The sequence below is a fragment of the Pelodiscus sinensis genome, chromosome 1 (assembly GCF_049634645.1).
Source record: "Pelodiscus sinensis isolate JC-2024 chromosome 1, ASM4963464v1, whole genome shotgun sequence".
Classification (NCBI taxonomy): Eukaryota; Metazoa; Chordata; order Testudines; family Trionychidae; genus Pelodiscus; species Pelodiscus sinensis.
In genome coordinates, this window is record NC_134711.1 from 53,224,733 (window position 1) to 53,242,190 (window position 17,458).

The window sequence follows — 17,458 nt, forward strand, 5'->3', positions numbered from 1 at the left end:
GCTGTAGGATGTATGTGGGGGAGGAGATTCATTCTTATTCACTCTGTAGGGTTGAAATGTGCTCAGTTTGGACAACATTGGCAACATTTAGCTGGTTGCTTTGAAAAAACTTATCCTGAATATGAATTAACTGGGATTTGTTATATGCTTACACCTTGGCTGAAATTGGGTCCATTTTCATAGGGAGAGAAAAAGGCATAATCCTGATGTAAGGTAAATCTCTTGCAGTATTTTAAATCCCTTCTTCAAATCAAGGTGGCACTACAGCTTCTCTTTGCCCACATTAAAATACTTCCAGCAGCTTCCAAGCAAGGGAGTTTTCTCTAACCCTGTTCTCTGAAATCACAGAACCATTTATAAATGAAACTTTCCAGAATGTTCAGCCTAAGCAGACATCTGGCCTGGAAATGTCAGGTCCACCAGGCAAAACTATAAACAACTTTAAACAGGGTCTTACAGTGTCAAAAATTAAGCAAACTTTACTAATTAAGCTACCTGTAAAGTTAGCCTAGGTATAGTTAGCAATATCTAGACTACAGAGTTTTATCGGAAAAAGGATCACAAATTCAGAAGAGGCTTTTCTGAAATTTGGCCTGTCTATCCTGGGCCAAATTTCGGAAAAACCTCCTCTTTCGGAAGAGCCCTTATTCCTCATGAAACGAGGAATACAGGGGTTTCCAAAAGAGCACATCTGCTCTTCTGCAAAAAGTCGGTATCCCAGAAAAACTCCATAGTCTAAACGTAGGCCTAATTAGGGATTCAAATCCTAACAAAAGCTATTCAGCCTTTCATTCTTCCTCAGTGGATAGACTGAATTATATGCAAATTAGCACACACACATCTTTTGCAAGCTTGAAAGCATTTTATTGAAATACCTTTTTAATAAAAAACAAATAAATCATTGACTCTAGCCCCCTCTCTTCCCCACACACCAGACACTAGGATTTATGATAATATATTGTGTTCAAGAGATTTTCCTCTGTATAACACAAAGGAGCAAAGTTATTGTCTATTCAACATCAAACGTAACCATCCTGCTATTTGCAAGTTACTTGTAAATCCTTAAAAATAATTACTTATCTAAGTAAGATGCATAGATTTTAAGTCCAGAAGGATCCACTGTGATCATTTAGTTTGACCTCTTGCATAACACAAGTCATAGAACTTCCCTTAAATAATTTCTATTTCAATTCAAACGTATCTTTTAGAAATAAAGCCAATCATGATTTAAAAATGGTCAGTGACAAAAAATATCCATCACAGTTCTTGGAATGCTGTTCCAATGGTGAACTACCCTCACTGTTAAATATACATCATATTTCCATTTATCTACCTTTAACTTTGAGACATTTTAAGCTGTTATACCTTTGTCGTTGGAGGGATTTTAGGTGTATTGTCCATATATTTACTTCACTTAACATGCATATAAACCCATGTGTTCTTGATCAAACTTTTTGTGTAAGTAGTGTCTGCTCAATCCAAGCATGTGCACTGTATACTCTCATGCCCCATTCCAAAGGTATAATGGATGAAGTAGGAATAAATGCCACTCCAATTTCTTCTCTAAAGCAGAGCTCTAGCAAGACACCAAAACAGAATGGGAGAAGGCAGAGTCATAGAATACACTGTCATGATTGTGTTCACTGGAGGCCACCCTATTAGTTAAGGGTTTGCCACCAGCAGGCCCCGTAGTCATCTGTCTTTTGGGAGGGGTCTTTTGGTTTCTGTAAAGGGAAATCAAGCCTTACTAATCTGCTAGAGTTCTTTGAGGGTGTCAACAAACATGTGGACAAGGGAGATCCAGTGGATACAGTATATTTAGATTTCCAGAAGCCTTTGACGAAGTCCCTCGCCAAGTAAAGTTGTCATGGGATAAGAGGGAAGGTCCTTTCGTGGATTGATAACTGGTTAAAAAACAGGAAACAAAGGGTAGGAATAAGTGGTAAGTTTTCTGAGTGGAGAGAGGTAACTAGTGATGTGCCCCAAGGGTCTGTCCTGGGACCCATCCTATTCAACTTATTCATAAATGATCTGGAGAAAGGGGCAAACAGTGAGGTGGCAAAATTTGCAGATGATACCAAACTGCTCAAGATAGTTAAGACCAAAGCAGATTGTGAAGAGCTTCAAAAAGATCTCACCAAACTAAGTGATTGGGCAACAAGATGGCAAATGAAGTTTAATGTTGATAAATGTAAAGTAATGCACATTGGAAAAAATAACCCCAACTATACATATGATGGGGACTAACTTGGCTATAACTACTTAAGAGAAAGATCTTGGAGTCACTGTGGATAGTTCTCTGAAAACATCCACTCAGTGTGCAGCAATAGTCAAAAAAGCAAATAGAATGTTAGGAGTCATTAAAAGGGATAGAGACTAAGACAGACAAATATCTTATTGCCTCTCTATATAACCATGGTACGCCCACATCTTGACTACTGCATACATATGCGGTTGCCTCATCTCAAAAATATATATTGGCATTGGAAAAGGTTCAAAGAAGGGCAACAAAAATGATTGGGGGTTTGGAACAGGTCCCATATGAAGAGAGATTAAAAAGACTTGGTCTTTTTTAGTAAAGAGGAGACTAAGGGGGGATATGATAGAAGTCTATAAAATTATGACTGGTGTGGAAAAAGTGAATAAGGAAAAGTTATTTACTTATTCTCATAATAAAAGAACTAGGGGTCACCAAATGAAATTAATCGGCAGTTTTTCTTCACTCAGCGCACAGTCAACCTGCGGAACTCCTTGCTAGAGGATGCAGGCAGGGCTAGAACTTTAACAGGGTTCAAAAAAGAGCTAAATAGATTCATGAAGGTTAGGTCCATCAATGGCTATTAGCCAGGATGGATAGAAATGGTATCCCTAGCCTCTGTTTCTCTGGGGGTGGGTGACAGGGGAGGGATCACATGAGGATTACCTGTTGTGATCCCTCCCTCTGGGGCATCTGGTATTGGCCACTGTCGGCATACAGGCTACTGAGCTAGATGGACCTTTGGTCTGACCCAATATGGCCATTCTTATGTTCTAGCCATGGGTTGAATTATCTGATTGACAGAATATGGACCAGAATATTGATGGCCACTTTATGACCTGGTTGGCTGGTGTTTAAGTTTGGGGCAGAAAGACACATTTTTTGCTTGATGATAAATGCCAGGCCTTCTTGATGCCAGCAGTCAGTATCACTTGTAGTTTTCCTTGGCCTTGTCTATATCCAGATAGGCCTGGAGTTCTTCTTGGACCTCATGAATTTGCCACACAGTCAGTGGCTGCACAGTTGATGGACTTGACAGGTACAGTCAGAGGGAAATGGGGGGAAGCCACAATTTGCATAAAACTGATTCTGCGTGGTAGAGACATAGCATTATGGTTAGCAAACTTTGCTTGGGAATAGGAGGCTTAACAATTTGTCCTGGTAGAAAAACAGGAAGCAGCATATATGTATTGTTTTAATATTTGATTCACTTATTCAGACTAACCATCAGAAGGTGGGTGAGAAGTATGAATGTGCAAGTGTGGACCCTGAGCAATTATAGAGTATCATGCCAAAACCATGGAAAATTGCAGATGCTGATGAGCTGTGACACATTCTGTGACTTGAGTCTCCAGGAAGCTGAGACATTTCTTTCCAGAGAGCAGGTGCGCAATGACAGCAAATTAACCATTTTTGTCAACTGATCGGCCACAATAAAGACTACAATATGCCAGAAAGACATGGGGAGCTCGACTGTGAAATCAAGGGTTATGGCTGCTTAAGGTCTAGAAAGGATCTTGGAGGGCATCAGATTGGTGAGTGGTTTCAAGTGCAGTTTTGGGGCAGGTGAATGTCTCCCAGAAATCATCATACAAGTGGATTATCACACACATCCAGGGCCATCAGAAGGAGCGGGAGGCCAAATGGAGAGTTTGAGGCACCTCAGATGGCCTGCTAATGCTGCATCATGACAAATGGCACCGGTCAATGGCTGTAGTAAACAAGACATTTCTAAAATTAGAAAGCACACGTCAGCCAAGTTTCAGGCTAAATACATATTTCTACAACTCTATGGATATAACCTTGCCCACGTGCAGTTTGAGAAATTCTTAAGGAAGCGTAAGATTCTCCCCTCACATGAACAGCCCTTCATTCTTCTAATTGTCTCCAGGAAATACATTTTGTAAGTTACAGTTTGTTTTTACGAGCAGAACATTTTATAATTTGCAGATCCTAGAGGACTAGAAACTGTAAAAAATTCCAACAATCTAGGAGACAAAAAATATGCTGGGAGGCTAATTAGTCAGTAGGAGGGGTCACTAGCAGCACATGTTCCTTTAAACCATTTTTGAAAAGTTTACATTTTCCACAAAACCCAGAGGTTCACTGAGGTTGTCTTAAGTTTTTGCACTGTTAAAATCTATTACACAGAATGCATTTTTCAAAAATGTTAAATCAAAATCCTTTTAATGAGAATACAACCAACTTTACAGTGTATATTCTATGACAAGCTTTAATTTTCAAATTCAGACATTTTTGTTTCCATTCTGTTCAGAAAATACAAGTGGAATTTTTTTATATGATAAAGTTACTGCAGTTTTTCTTCAACATTTTGTTCAAAAATGGCTCAAAGGATTCACCCAAACTTTCAAAAAACAAACATCCAACATTTGTGTAAAGATCAAGCACGAAAACATCAGTCCCAAGGGTAAGTATCTCCATAAGTTATGAATATGTAAAAGCAGAATATTATTAATGAAAGTGTCTGTAAACATAATCACACAGTACTATTAATAGAAGTAAAAAACTGAAGACAGAAACAGATACAAAACAAAATTTATGTAAAAAAATAATACACTGCATGCTGCAGGTCACTCAACTTTACAATTTCATTCACTGTCATAGATTTAAATCTGGAAACAGTTTTTAAGGAATATTTTTTTAAATAGTTTTTAAAAATATCTTTCACTTCATTAGAATGCAAACCATGTATATGAACTAGTTTCAATAGTGAAGTGAATTTTCTATGGTGTTTTAGCATGCAAAATACAAGTAAATATGTAAAAAAAATCTGATTTCTACAATATTCTAAAAATAAGAATATATGCTCTAGTGACCATTTGGTGACTTAAAAAGTTTAAGAAACACTGATCTATTGTAAGACTGAGGAACGCCAAACAATACATTTTTTTTTAAATGAGGAACACCAAGGATTTTTTGAGGGGGGAAAAAAAAGGATCAGGGGAAAAGTTATTGAGAGGAAAAAAAAAAAAAAAAAGGTTGCCATTTTGAACTCTGTTGTTCTCTGCGGCACACCTCCAACTGCCACATAGCACACTGGTGTGCCACGGAACACAGTTTAAGAAAAACTGCAATAGATGGTAAAGCAGAATCAACATGATTTGTCTGGCTCACATACTTTTTATTTCATATGCAACACGGGTATGCATAAAAGATGTTCTGTGTGTGAAGTCAGCAGTTTAGCTTCTGGCATCTAAATATATTTAATATAACTATAATCAAAACCCTTAATTAATAACAGCTCCAGATTTGTCTAATAAGACTATTGGTTGTGCACTGCACATCATGCAAGAGATTTTGGCTTCTAATTCCCATTCAATCTCTTGGTCCCTGGACCAGCAGGGGCTGGGAGTGCTACAGAAGCAGTGCTGCCAATAGAGAGTATGCTTTTGTATTGCTCAGCGACTCCTTCAATCCAGCTGAATCTGAAAGATATGAGAGCCAGTCATCCTTCAACAGAAAGATGGCATTATATGGGGCCTCCTGGAAAGCAAGGAGGACTAGACAGCAAAGAGATCTTTTAGACTCAGATTATAAAGCAATTCCCAGAAAAAGCAACCATATAATTACTTCATTTCAATTAGAACTGTTATCTAAACTCATGTCATGTATTACTTAAAACAGCATTACGCACCATTCACATATAATAGTAATAAAATATTGTAGCAAATGGATTTTTTCTTATTTTGTTTCGTTTTTCAAAAGGAAATAATGTATATCCTGAAAACAATGGAACGTGCTTCCTATAAACAAAAACACACAGGGGCATAATACTTCTGTAAACCAGCATAGCTCCATTGGAGTCAATGGAACCACTTAAATACATACACAAAACTTGTAGAAGTGAAGGGGTTTAGCTATTGTGTATAATATTTCCTCATGATTAATAGTTTTCATAGGAAACATGTCCTATATGTATTTTGGTGAACCATTAAGAGCCCCACTCACAGTTCGTTACCAAATCACACAATCGTTCTTAGTAATTAAATATAAGAGGCAACTTTCCATTATATATTTCTGCTTCCAGAAAGCTCAATGAAATTTAAAAAAAAGTCTCATTGCAAGTGATAAAAAGAAAAAAGCTCATATTGAATCTTTGTAATAAATTCAGCTGGAATATTTTGGCAAGATGGCTGGACACAATTTGTTATGAGGTTTGTATCACAACGAAATAACAATTATAGACAGGGAAAACAAATTCATCTTACACTAGTTATTAATTACTTTAAAAATCTTGATTATAGTGTGCAGTTTACATCTAAAATCTGAAACGATTGTCAAAACAATATTTTTAACATGTAGGAGATGAACATATATAAAGGCGCACGCACAGATTGTCAATGGTTACGTCACATTTCTTTGAAAACAGAATTAACTTCTACCCTTGTAAACAACTTTGTTCTCACACTTTTAAAGTGAGGTTAGTGCTGACTCAATTATTGCTACATTCACAGTTTAGCAGAATCATAGATAATGCATGAGGTACACTCTACCAACAGATCTATCTTCATCTGTGTTTTTCTCATCTCAGTATGACGGAAAACTGAATTATGCAGAATAAAACTGGAATAGCCAGTAGCTCCCATACTTACTTGTACTGGAATGAAATTTACCAGTGATTAAAAAAACCTTAAAAATATCTTTGCAGGAAAATGTTTCTATTCTTCATAATATGAATAGTTTCTTCATTTTATCTACACTGGTAAACATTTACCTGGGCATACTACAAATAAGCTGATGCAAGCAATATTATACTTCTTGCATGAACATCCTTCATACATTTTATATATTCTGTCTTTGTTTGACTTCAATAGTTTTGTGAGTTTGCAGTGTAAATCAACTTCCCTTTGATCTTCTATCATAAATATCTTTTATGCTTTTTGTTAGCTGCTTTATGAACACTTTGTATATTCTTCCACAGTACGTATGCATTGTCTTCTGCAGTTCCAGTTCTAGGGGCTGTAACAGGAAATTAACCAGGTCATCGTCAAAGGAATACTAGAGGGGAAAAAATGAGAAATGACATTAAGGTCATGTGTAAGAACACTATTCCTTTTTCAAAGAAGCACGAGTACTATGAAAATGCCTTCCATCATTACTGTGAAACAAAAATAACTCCATTACTTACTGTGCAAAGGCTAATAAAAACTTTGCTTAGTTTGTTTTGAATACAATATGAAAGAGTCATCTCTCAAACAGGGAATCTAAGGCCCGGGGGCCAGATGTGACCCCTGGCTTGCCTGGATCCAGGCCCTGAGGCTCAGGGCTCCCCCGCCCCAACACTGGAGAGCCCATGCTGGCACTCCAGCCCCTCTGCAGAGCTGGAGCACACAAAATCTACTAACCTGGGCTCCCCAAGGCTCTGGTGTGCAAGGGGAATGTGTCTTTCTCCTTCTCGGTCAGGGGCCATGTTAGTGAGGGATTATTTTTGTTTTTTTAGCTTCTCATTGTGTGTGGTCCCAGACTGATTTTTCTGGGAGTCAGCAGCCCCCAACCCCTGGCTTAGGCAAAATATAAAATCAACATACCAAGACATACAAGCAAATGTATAATAAGCTTTTAAGAACTAACATAATTCGTGGGTTGTTAACACAATATCATGCCTGCTACATCTCAGCTTAGGCTTGAAAAAAATGTACAATTATCCTAGTCTAAATGCACTTTTTTTAAAAAAAATATTAAAATTCTTATTGAGTTACAGTGAATTAACAGTACAACGGGTAATCTATAGTACCAATAAAGATGGAACAATTTCATTAAACTGAATGAATGTCAAGCATATATTGTACTTAACACGAGCATAAAGTACAAATACAATAATTGATTTAGAGTTATAATATTTTTATAAGAGATATGAAAGAAATTATTTGCAAAACCAACATTTCGAGGCAGAATGATTTTGTTAATCTTAAAACCCTCAGATCAGCATTGTTTTGCATACGTTCTGTGGAATATTCATGAACCAAATGGGGTCATAAATAAAAAGGAAAGGTTTTTTGGTTTTTTTTAAGACATTGCTCAAAGGAAACAAAGAATCTTATTTTTATAGGAGCACATTTTCTTTCTGTGCAGTGTATTTTCAGTCCCCCAAAAGTACTTTTCTTCATTTTTATATCCATATGACAACCTGTAATAAAGCACCATTAAAATAAACAACTGTTTTTTGAAGGTCATATACAAAATAGTCCGCTACATTAAAATGTGCATCAACGCTACTTTTTACAGCTCTTCAGTGAATATACTGATATAGTGATAAATATTTATTGGAAGCCTTACTTGCAGAATAAAAAAGAATCCATTGTGCTTAAAAGAAAATCTTGAATGCATTTAAATTGATAAAAAAATGGTTACTAAACTTTCCGTAACTGTTGTACTTCAAGATGTGTGGCTCATGGGTGTTCCAATAAAGGTGTGCACGTGTTGCTTGAAGTCCCCAGAAGACTTGTTCCCTCAGTGCTATCTGTCAGGTCAGTTCTAATGCCCCCAGGAGTGGTGCCTCCATGTACAGGTATCTGCTGGCCCACCCCATCCTCAGTTCCTTCTTGCTGGCAACTCTGACAGAGGGGCAAGGAAGTGGGTGGTGGAATGGACATGAGCAACACATCTTGAACAACAAAAGTTACAGAAAGGTTAGTAACCATTCTTTTCTTCAAGGTATTACTCATGTCTATTCCAATATAGGTGACTCGCCAGGAAACTCAGGTAGTGGGATCAAAATTCCTGTAAGACAGAGACTAGAAGATAGCTGCACAAAGGCTGCATCATTCCTCTCCTGCTGAGTAAGTGTGTAGTGCACTGTAAACATATGAATAGACAACACGGTCTCTGCCTTGCAGATGTCAACAACTGCAACACGAATGCCACTGATGTGGCTAATGGCCACGTGGAGTGCGCCACAGAACGTAGGGGTGGCCCTTTTGCAGGTCACAGCACGTGCTAATGCAGGATTTTATCAAGGAGGAAAGCTCTTAAGCTGACACTAGGCTGCTCTTCATCTTTTCTGCGACAGCCACAAATAACTGGGTGTACTTTCAAAAGGGTTTGGTCCTTTCTACATAAAAAGTCAAAGCTCATCTAATGTCCAAAGAATGCAGCCTCTGTTCATGTTTAGCTGTACAGGGCTTAAAGATATCCTTAGTTTTGTGGAAATGAGAGACCACTTTCAGAATGAACGAGAGGTGCAGCTGCATCTACACTTTGTTCTTGAAGAGGACTGTGTGGGGTGGCTTGAAGGTGAGGCTCAAATTCTCAACATCCTTCTAGCTGAGGCGATAGCCGTCAGAAAGGCTATTTTCCAGGACAAATAAAGGAAGGACAAGTTGTTAGCAGCCCAAACAAGGGCTCTGGCAGTCACTAGAGGGGGCCAAGTTGAGATTTTAAGGGGAACAGAGATGGTTGACCTGTGGATACAGGCATTTTAAGTCCTTTAAGAACCAAGAGCTAACTGGGTTGGAGAAAACTGCACTGTCCACTGAATGGAAGATGAATGTGAATATTGTCATCAAGCAGACTAACAGACAAGACTGCTAGATCTTCCCCTTTCAGATGGATCAGATAGTCCAAAATAAAGGGGAGCGTGGCTTTCAGAGAGGAGATCCCCACCCCTTTTGAAGAGACCACAGTGATGGAAGGAAGGCCATTCTAGCTGATCACTTTCTAGTGCCCATAAGGACTTCTTGGACTGGTGCTGAACAGACCAATTCAATTTTGCTCAGGCACAAAGGTGCCATGCTATCAAATGTAGAGGCTCCATGTTTGGGTGAAGCATGAGTCAGTAGCCCTGTGAGATTAGATCTGTAAAACCCCAGTAAATCAGTTAAATGTTAGGTTGACCTAACATTTAACCGGTTAACCAACTGAAGCGTGATCTGGGCTGGGGACCACTCCAGCCTGTCTGGAGCAGCCCCCAGCCCATAGGGGTCCTGCCCCAGCCAGAGCAGCACAAACCAATGTAGATGCAGACACGCTGGCACAATGGGAATGACATGTGCCTTGTCTCTTTTGACACAGAAGAGTACCCTGTGGATAAAGAATGTGGGGGAAAAGCATGCTGGAGTCTGCCTTCCCATGGCAGTTGGAAGGCATCCAAGAGAGACCCTTAACTGTGCCCCAGGTATGAGCATAACTGGGACCATTTCCTGTTGCTCCTGGTCCAAACAGGTCCATCTGAGGAAACCTTCACCTCCAGAAAAAAGTGGGAGAGACCACTTCTGATGGTGGGTGAAGGACCTGGCCAGGTGAGCTGCTATCTTGTTCTAGGAGCCTGGAAGATAAGGGACATTAAGGTAAGTGGAGTGGGCTAAATAGTAGTCTCAGAATGTCAACACTCTGAGGAATAAGGGAAATGATCATGCATCCCCTTGCTTGTTTATATAAAAAATTTCCATGGGGTCATCTGCGAAGACTGACATGGAATTATCCTGGAGCTTGGAGCAGAACACCTGGTAGGGAAGGGAAAACCGCCCTTAACACCTGACGCTGATGTGCAGAGCACCTCCTCTTGTGCTCACAGACCTTGTATCCTACGGGCCCCAGATAGGTTCCCCATCCTGTATGTGAGGCACACATGACCAACCCTACCAATGGTAAAGGGAACTTCAGCACATCTTGATTTAACCATCACTGAAGAGCACTGAGTATCACTTGAGGAAGAATAACCACTCTATCTAAAAGGCAATCATAGATGCAGCATGCCCTGACTTGAAATGTTTTTCATTATATACAGGATTTACAGTGTGGTTCAATTGTTCAAAGCACCCTCACTATAAAAAAATAAAAGTTCCAGCACCCATCCAGGCAATGCCCTGTATACACCAATGCCAGCCACAGCTGCAAAGGGCAGAGTTTGAGGCATGCATATTGCACTATGTAGGTGTAGGAGGCCATATGTCTGAGGAGTTTTAGGCAGTTTCTTGCCACGGGGGTGGGGCATGCTAGCAGGCCTCAAATGAGCACTGACCTGAGGCTCCCTTCTGGCAGGAAGGCCCTTGCCTGGTTTGGAATGAGGACCGCCCCTATGAATTCTGTAGTCTAGATGAGCATGAGCATAGATTTCTGCTCACTGATCAGGACACCCAGGCTCTTGAAAATGGATCATACAATATTCATATGCTGTTTCACCTACTCCTGCACCTGTACTGACCTCTCACTAACCAATTGTTTAGGTAGGGATAGACCTGCACTCTTCTCCTTCTGAGAAAGACCACCACGCATTTTTTGAAGATTCTTAGGGCTGCCAATAAGGCCAAAGGACAGAACCATGAACTGACTGTAGTTCTGATTTACTACAAACCAAAGGCATCTTCTGTGTCGCTGGAAGATCATTATGGCTACATCTACACTGCACATCAATTTCAAAATACGCTATTCTGGAATAGTTATTCTGGAATAGCTTATTGTGAAATAACACGTGCACACTACAAAGAAGCCTCAAGATTAGTCCAAGGCAGGCTTCCCTAATGTAGACATGCTATCTCAATTTAGAGCCCCAAGAGGCACCGGAGTGGAATAATTTAGAGTGGCCCTTGGTGGGGGAGGGGGCTATGTTGAAATAGCAGTAGTGGAGTGTCTGCATACGCCTTATTTCAAAATAGCTATTTCAGAATAGGCATTATTCTTCGTAGGATGAGGTGTACAGATTTCGGAATCAGCCGCCTGTTATTTCGAAATTATTTCAAAATAACAGAATGGCTGTGTAGACGTTTGTGTAGTTATTTCAGAATAATGGCATTATTCTGAAATAACTTTGCTGTGTAGACATAAAAGATGTGTATTTCCACATAGGGTAAGTCTAGGGTGGTTTACCAGACCTCCTGGATCTAAGGAAGGAATAAGTGAGGCCATAAAGACCATGCAGAACTTTAGCCTCTTCAACCTTGTGGGGGCAGCCAAATGACTGTAGCCAGGAGGAAGACCTCATTACCATTCCTGTAGCCATTGCTTGGGACATCATGTCCATGGTGTATAGCATCACCTGGAGGGTTGTGTTGGCTATTGCTCTGCCCTTTTCAGTCAAGACCCCAAATTCTGCACTAGAATCAGCTAGCAGGAGCTCTCTGAAATTTTAGATGCTGACCAAGAATTAAAAACATATTGACTAATCAGATATTGGTGGTTAGCAAGTCTAAGGTGAAGACCCCCTGTGGAGTCAAAAACTTTTTTTTGACATTTTGGTCTTGTGTGATGGGTCCCGCTGTCCTTGCCTTTCCTTCTTGTTGGCCATCACAGCAATTAAGGAGCCTGGTGGAGGATGAGAATGCGCACCTTTGATATGGAACGAAATATTTCCTCTATACCTGCATGGCAGTGCGCTGAAGAGATGCCAAGGTCTGCCACAGTGCTTTTATGGTCTGTTGCCTCATTCAGGGGCAAGGCAATTCTTGCTGGCTCTGATGCCATCAGAATGTCCACCAATGCTGGGGCTGACTCTGCAATCTCCTTTATTTGGAGATTAAGGATCTGAGCCATCCAACGTAAGAGCTCTTGGTGGGCTTAGCACTGGGGTTATAGCTATACCCACCACTGCTTCATCTGGATCATCACTGGTGCCTGGACTTCCTCCAGCCCTGGAAGGTCCCCCACTGCTTTGGTGTGACAGCCCCAGACCTCTGCTTCAGAGATTCATCCTCTTTCCAAGGGGACGCCCTTGCCCCCCAGGATGCTGAAAGAAAAGAGAGACCCCGGGGGAACCTTGGACTACCTGTAGCCAAAAGAGCCATAGTGGCTTCTGATGAGGCACCTGTCACTTGCCAGAACCCCACCATCAAGGCACAAGCTCCTGGGTCTCGCCTGTTGGACTTCTATGATCCACTCTGGATCTAGTTCCTTGTGAGACATATGACTCTGCCTGTAATTCCGAGCCAGAGGACGCACTTCTAGGCAATGAGCAGAGTGCTGTGCCCTATGGTGCCAAGCATCCTTGCATTGATGAGCAATGGTGACACAACAAATACCAGAGCTCCCATGGGGAGGATTGCCATAAAGTATAGCGTAGCACCTCAGTGATGAGCAGTGCCAAGATTGGGAATGGTGCCAATGCAGGGTTCAGCATGGAATCTATTATCAAAGCCTGAAGTGTGACTGGCATTGAGAACAAGACCGACATCTAGGCAGAGTGCTGTGTTGCTGTGGTGAGTACACCATGAGTGCCAAGTCTCCCAAAGATGACCAGGGTGGAGATCGGTGTCTCATCATCATTGCAAGCTTTCTGAGGGGGCTAGTTTTTGTCTTATTGAGGTCAGAACCTGCAGTGCCTGAAAGAGTCAAGAGTTTTTGCACCATCTCAGGCACCTCTGGCATCAATGGTGCTGCCAGGATTGTGTCCTCTTCTTAGCTTACCCCATGAAAGAAGATTCTTGGTGCTTGTGACGGGGCAGGCACAGGGTCCGCGCCGCCCCGCACTGAGAAGGGGAGTCCGGGAACAGGAGTCGGCCCGCCGCGTTCCCCGGCGCCGGGCGATGACGTCACCGGAGGCGACGGGGAGAGTGCGGGGAGGGGCGGGGCCTGGAGTCACGGGACCACGCCGGCCCCAGCGTCCGCAGGGGAGCGGGCCATTCAAAGGGCACCGGACCACGGACCGGGGGAGAGGAGTGCTGGAGGCAGGACGGAGGAACCGGGTCTGTTGGGAGACCCTGGGGAGGAGACACGGTACTCGCGGCGGCTGAAGCCTCACCCGCGACAGGGACTCCGGGTGAGTCTATCCCCTTGCTGGGGGGAACGCGCCGAACAACCGGCCGGGAAGAAGTGACCCAGGGCGGGGCCGTGGTCCCCGCGAGTGGAGGGTTTGGGGGGAACGTAACCCCCTCCACTGACTAGGGACTAGCGTCCCCGTCTTAGGGCCCTGGGTCGGGGCTCGGAGTGAGGGAGGGCCCGAGCCCCCTTCCCGGCGTCTGCGAGCCAGTGCGGGCTCCGGCATCCCGCACGGTCGGCCGGGAGCTACGATCGGTCAGAGGGCCAAGAGTCCGATCAGCTAGGAAGGACGAGGGTCACCCGAACTCGGGGTGACCACCAGGGCACAGGGTTACAGTGCTTAACAGTTCCTCTGGCAGGATCAGAGTCAAAAGTGCCAGCTGAGTTGTCTTTGATCAAAAGTGGTCTGCCACAGATTGCATTCTCTCAAAAGTCAGTGTCTCTCTCTCTCTCTCCCCCCCCCCCCACTGACTGGCATGTGTTTACCACACACTGTTCGAAACCCTGGGACCATGGCTTGCCCCAGAGTCCTGGTGGGTGTTTGCCAACTTTCATCTACCATCACTGTATGTATGTTAACTATTTAGACTTCTCTACAATCTATTTGCAGGAAGCAGACTACTATAGGAATCACTTGCCAAGCAAGTGCCAGCGACCACCACAGATGGAAAGAAGGAGCTGAGAAGGCAGCAGGCTGACAGGTGCCTATAAATCATCCCATAGAGATGCCATATCAAGAGGCACCAGAACTGACCCAACAGACACCAATAAGGGAAAAAAGTCTTAAGTGATGATGCACATGACATACGTACATATATCGGAACGAACACAAGCAAGTACTCAAAGAAGAACCATATATAAATTAGAGATGTTAGTGACTAGTTGAGTCACTACTCTACTAGTCGCTTCTCCCCTCCTCTTGCTGTTTCTATGAGAGGCAGCAAGTGTGGTGGTGGCAGGAGTCCGTGCTGGGAGAAGTTGGTGTAAAAGCTGGTTCCCTCCAGCACCAGCTCTGCGGTGCCACCTGCCAAACCTTCTCCCCCGCACTGCTAACTCTATCCAAGAGTGCCGGGGAGGGGCGGGAGGGCAAGGCAGGGGAGGCTGCCATGAAGCAGCCTCTGTCCACAGTGGTCCAGGCTCGCCGCAGCCAAAACCTATTCCGCAACAACAGCCCCTGTCTGGAGGGGAGTTCGAGCTCCCTGTGGACAGAGACTGCTCCAGCATCTCCCAGGGCAGCTTCTGTCTGCAGTGAACCTGTATCAGAGGCAGCAGTGCAGAGCAGCAGGCGGGAGCCAATTCACGTGGGAAGCCGGTTTTTAAACTGGTTCACCTTGAGGACCAGTTCCCACCTGCCATCCTGTACTGATCTCTGATCCCTCCCCCCAAAAACACAGAATTATGACATTCAGCATTTCATTGAGATTTATGAACTTAAAAAAAAGTGATGGCTACAAAAGTGAACCTGAGGGAAATATTACAGAGGCAACAGTGCGGGATGGAAGGTGGACCCCTGGAAGTGGGGTCAGAATGCACTTGCCACCAGCCCCGCCTCAGGGACTATCGAATAGTCGTGCAACTACTAAAACTTAATGCAGTTACATGACTATTCAATTACACGCTAACATCCCTAGGATACATCTTAAATTCCAACCCGATCATAATTCTTGCATGATCTAAAATGTTAGTTTCGAACTAGAACAAACAATTCTGTTTCTCTTTTGTCATAAACCAAACCTGAAATCCATCTGAATTACAAATTGCTTAAAGGGTGTTACTGTGTTAATTATTTGGAATTGATGAAGGTGAGGATTATAAAAACAAACAAGAAAAAGTGTCACATCCTAATTCTGTAACAAATGATACATTTTATAATTAATTCTACACAAGATATGGATGACTGTAGTATATCCAGTTACTTACTTTTTTTATTGCTTCATATATAGCCCTAAAAGTTGGTTGTTTATCGTCATGGTAAACTCCTCTGTTTCCATGAAGAATAAATATTCCTTCTTCTTCAGCTTCCTTACAATTGCTTCCATAAATGCAGTGGTCAGGTCGGTAATTCCATTGGCAGGGAAACACAAAAAGACTCTCTGTTCAGAAAAATATACAGGACACAGTTCACAGCAAAACTGTTTGGGAGAGAACCAAAATGTATCTATGGTTTTTCTTGGCAACATAACATCTTGCAGAGATTTATTAAAATATTTGTGTACAATTATATTTGCAATAATTAGGTGAAATTAGTACAACAGAAATCTATTTTGGATTAAATGGTCTCTCAAAAGCAACATAAAGAATACTTTTAAAAGCAATAATATTTTGTTTATCTGGAACATATCCACTACAAATTCTGAAAAGAGCAAATTTTCTGGATTTAGAACTGAAATACAAGATTAATATATTACAGTTGTAGTGTGAATGAGAAAAAGACATACCTGGGTTATGAAAAAACATAATATTCAATAGATCTTGATCACCCCATGTTATGTTTAGTTTATATTTTTTAAGTAGTGGCATAAGAATTTCTCCCCACTGCAGCTGAGCAGTTGTCATATCATTCTATTTAAAAGGAATAAACAAAGAAGAAACAGAAATATGTCAAAAGAGAAATCAAAGAATCCCAGTAATCTGCTTTTCAAAGCTGGAATCCCTGAAATTGCATAGGATTTTCTTTTAAACAAGTTTTCATATTTCATGAAAATTAAGTTACATCCAAGTCCAGTAAGTCTTAGATTATGTCTTCTTTTTCAAGAAAAAAGTTATTCTTCTGCAAATTTGTTCATCTCCTCTTCTCAATTACCATATAAAATAATAATTTTTCATTGGCGACCATGAATTATTTCCCCTAGAAAGCACCTCGCACACTAACAATACCAAGAAACAAATGTACTCTTTGCTATGGATTAATGGAATCTAATATGAAATCTATTCTAATAGAAAATGCTGCATAAGGCTTTGCAAGGTATTTTAAATTGAATTTCAGATTTCCCAGTCTCTCCTCAAAACCCATACCTCAAGCAATTTTTCTACATTAATAAGAGAAAGTATTGGACTGGGGCTGAAGACTTGTTAAATATAAATGAAGCAGACATAATTCAGAAACCAGGTGTTGAGCTAGGTGATAAAAAGCTTTTTTACACTGAATTCAAAACAAAAGTTTTGACTAACTTTAAAATGGCTAAATTTCCCACACAAAAACTTCTGTGAAAGATTATTTATAAAACAACTGTACAAATGTATAAAATTAAGGTTTTTCACTGAATCAATCTAATTAAAAATTAACTTATAACTCTTAATTATGGTCCCTTAACTTGATCTACAAAAGTAACCACACAAACGATTCACCTGTAGATTCAAATGTACACTTTTAAGAACTATTCTGACAAAACTGGAGAATGTGAAAAGATCATAAAAACAGGGAGTGCAGAAAAGGTGGTTAGGATTCTATAATTAAAGTGAGCTGAATTTTGATTTTAAAGCAGGAAGGGA

At 41.4% G+C, this 17,458-nt stretch overlaps 1 protein-coding gene across 2 annotated transcripts in view; it reads right to left on the minus strand.

Annotated features, from left to right (window-relative positions):
• Window positions 1-4,427: 4,427 nt before the first annotated feature.
• GXYLT1 (glucoside xylosyltransferase 1) overlaps window positions 4,428-17,458 on the minus strand; it is a 57,348-nt gene continuing 44,317 nt past the window's right edge. For both annotated transcript variants that reach the window (XM_075930109.1, XM_075930116.1), the window contains 3 exons: window positions 16,405-16,528; window positions 15,887-16,059; window positions 4,428-7,276 (listed from right to left, as the gene is read on the minus strand). In XM_075930109.1, coding sequence (XP_075786224.1) covers window positions 7,115-7,276; window positions 15,887-16,059; window positions 16,405-16,528 — 459 coding nt within the window. In that variant the 3' untranslated portion in view covers window positions 4,428-7,114. The remainder of the gene's footprint in view (window positions 7,277-15,886; window positions 16,060-16,404; window positions 16,529-17,458) is intronic.